The sequence below is a fragment of the Monoraphidium neglectum genome (genome assembly GCF_000611645.1).
Source record: "Monoraphidium neglectum strain SAG 48.87 unplaced genomic scaffold scaffold02224, whole genome shotgun sequence".
Classification (NCBI taxonomy): Eukaryota; Viridiplantae; Chlorophyta; class Chlorophyceae; order Sphaeropleales; family Selenastraceae; genus Monoraphidium; species Monoraphidium neglectum.
In genome coordinates, this window is record NW_014011404.1 from 8,074 (window position 1) to 11,207 (window position 3,134).

Below are 3,134 nucleotides of genomic sequence, written 5' to 3' on the forward strand. Positions count from 1 at the left end.
ATGGAGGTCGCACCTGGAGAACCGAACGCGGGCGCTTCGGAGCAGAAAAAGTGAGAGAACGAAGTATATTACGCATGCAAAATGGAGGGTGGCCGCATAGAGTCACAGCAAGTCAAGCGGCGTGAGCCGCCGCTCAGCACTGCACCGCCGCCGCTGCTGCTGCAGCAGCGAGACTCTTGATGCAAATGCTCTTGCTGCCTCGCGCACCTTGATAACGCTGCCTGTCCCCGATGCTGCGCAGCGTACTCTTGTGAGCATCCCACTTGCACGCCCTGCTTTGTGGCCTGCCTGTCAACTGGAAACGCTGCCTGTCGACTCGGGATGCTGCGCTCACCTGGCACCCCACCCACCCCCGGCACGCGCTCCCGCAGGCGCAAGCGCCCAAAGCCCGATGCGTACCTTGCTGACATCAGCGACCGGAAGCTGAAGGGGAAGCTGCGGCATAAGGAGCGGCTGTACCTCCAGTCGTCAAAGGAGACAGCGAAAATTGGCGAATGGCTGGCGCCCGCAGAGGCGGGGACGCTCGAAGCCGAGGGTGCGAATGGGATGAGTTGCCGATGGCAGAGGGCAGGGTTGGTGGTGCGCTGGGAGCGTCAAGATTTGTAGCTCCTGTCAGCGGGGCTGACAGGCAAGGTGGTGGTTGATCCGGGGTGCACGTGGGTGTGAGCGGCTTGCGTTCGCTGGTTGCACGTGGGTGTTAGCGGCTTGCCTTCTCCACTGCCAGCCGTCCGGGAACGAAGCACAGTCTGACTCAGCACGCTGCGCAGCCGCGGCCCGTCGCATCCAGCGAGGCGCGCCGCAGCGACCGGGCGCGAGCATCCCCGCACCCCACACCCCATCGCCGGCGCACTCCGGGCCCACCTCCGCCACCGCCCGCCCCGGCGCCCCCCGGTGACTCCCCAGGCGCCGAGGAGACGTGGCGCTTCAAGCAGGACGAGATCGCGCAGGCCGTCGCCGCCGGCGCGCGCCGCAAGGCGTTTGACTTGGAGCTCCCAGACCTGGGGCCCTACAAGGTCGCGTTCAGCCGGTCGGGGCGCCACCTGCTGCTTGGTGGCGAGCGCGGCCACCTGGCAGTGATGGAGTGGGAGCGGTCGCGGCTCACGTGCGAAGTCCAGGTGAGGCCTGCAGCTTCGGTGTTGGTGACCTACAGCTTTGATGGACTTTTCGGGGTTTACGGAGCCGAGAGCGGGGAGGGGTGAGACGAGGCGCGTGCGTGCCTCGAAGGGGTGCAACGCGTCGCGGCGCTGAGGACGCGGCGGCGGCGGGTAGCAACTTGGGGTGAACCATCTCGAAATAGCCGGCGCCTTTTGACACGACTGGCCCGCAAACGCCGTCGCCGGCCCCTGGAAGCGTGCTGTTTCTCTGCTTAACCCCCAACATCCTGCCCCCGCCGCCGCCAGGTCGCCGAGACGACGCGCGCGGTGACGTTCCTGCACAACGAGCAGTTCTTCGCCGCGGCCCAGAAGAAGTACGTGTACATCTACGACAAGCGCGGCCTCGAGGTGCACTGCCTGCGGGAGCACACGCAGCCGGCGGCGCTGGAGTTCCTGCCGCACCACTTCCTGCTGGCGTCGGTGGGCGAGCCCGGGATCCTGCATTACCAGGTGTGTGTGGGGATTGATTTCTATTGGTGATTGTTGGTCGGGGGCGCTCTCTTCTGCGCAGGGTACGTTTGGCATGTTGAATCGCAGGCGGCTGAGTATTTGCAGGGGCACGGAGGCGCCGTCAGTGCTCGCGGCGTGTCGGTCGCATGGCGGAGGCTGCTGATTCGCTGACTCAAAGACACCCCGCTCCTCGGCATCACCTTCACCCCTCCCTAACTCCCATGCGCATTCAACTCAATGACTCCGCCTCCTGCCAACTTGAATTCTCACCGCCTTGCAGGACACCACCCACGGCGGCATCGTGGCGCAGCACCGCACCCGCCTGGGCCCCTGCGGCGTGATGCGCCAAAACCCCCACAACGGCGTGCTCTGCCTCGGCCACGCCAACGGCACTGTGTCCATGTGGACCCCCAACATCTCGTCACCCGTCGTCAAGATGCTCTGCCACAGGGGCGCGGTGACGGCGGTGGCCGTCGACCCCACGGGTCACCAGCTGGTCACCGCGGGTGAGAAAAAGCGCAGGGGGGAGGGCAGTTCTGCCGGTGGGCCGGTCCAGGGGGGCAGTTTAGGGTGTAGCAGCATGCGGCTATCTCAGGTGCAGGCGGCGCTGCCGGGTGGGCGCGGTAGTGTGCTGCGATCTCGGGGTGGGACGCCTCACTCGACCCCCTCATCAACCTCCGCCGGGCGCGCGCGCGGAGCCGCCGGCCGTGCGTCGCCTCCGCGCGTGCCTCACGACCCAAAACCCACCTAACAACGTAGCCTAAATTTTCCCCACCCCCCCGGGCAGGCGTGGACTGCCAGGTCAAGGTGTGGGACGTGCGGACATTCAAGCCGCTGCACGCCTACTTTGCCAACGCCCCCGCGACGGCCCTGGACATCAGCCAGCGCGGGATGCTGGCGGTCGGGCAGGGGCGGAGGATACAGGTGCGGGGCCCGCACGCGCCGGCCCGTTTGCATTGGGCCCGGGAGGGCAGGGTGCTCTGCTTGAGAACAGCGGAACGTGACCCACCAGACGCCCCCCCTTTTGACAAACATACATGCCCTTGGCTGCCGCTTTGCACCAGCGGCGCTGGCAGCTTGCGTGGCCCTGTGTGGAGTCCAAATGCACAGTACATCTGCGCCAGCTCAACACCTTCTCCCCTTCGCCCGCATATGCACTGGGAGGTGCATTGAAATTCACCTGGGCACACTTCTCAACAACCCGTATGTGCGCATGCAGACGCATACTCTATCTCACAAACACCCTCCCTCATGCGCACACACACGCTCGCACGCATGCGCAGGTCTGGCGCGACGCCCTCTCCTCCAAAGCCCAGGCGCCCTACCTCACCTCTGTACTGCCCACCGGTGGTGTCGCCGCGCTGCGGTTCTGCCCCTTTGAGGACGTGCTGGGGGCGGGGGCGGCCGGCGGCTACAGCAGCCTGCTCGTGCCAGGTGCGGGGACGTGCGTGCGGAGCGGAGCACCCCCGATCAGGCCACAGCAATGCGGGGAGGCGCAGCCTCATGTGACACCCTCTCCATGGTCTGCTC

The 3,134-nt window shown here is 66.3% G+C and overlaps 1 protein-coding gene across 1 annotated transcript; it reads left to right on the top strand.

The window, feature by feature from the left end:
* MNEG_10210 (putative U3 small nucleolar RNA-associated protein 7) lies at positions 1-3,113 on the top strand (the record flags this gene model as incomplete). Its single annotated transcript, XM_014041319.1, has 8 exons — positions 1-50; positions 372-535; positions 904-1,115; positions 1,401-1,604; positions 1,885-2,110; positions 2,392-2,528; positions 2,888-3,038; positions 3,079-3,113. The coding sequence occupies 8 exons, from the start codon at positions 1-3 to the stop codon at positions 3,111-3,113; spliced, it is 1,179 nt and encodes a 392-aa protein (XP_013896773.1).
* Between the last annotated feature and the right edge of the window lie 21 nt (positions 3,114-3,134).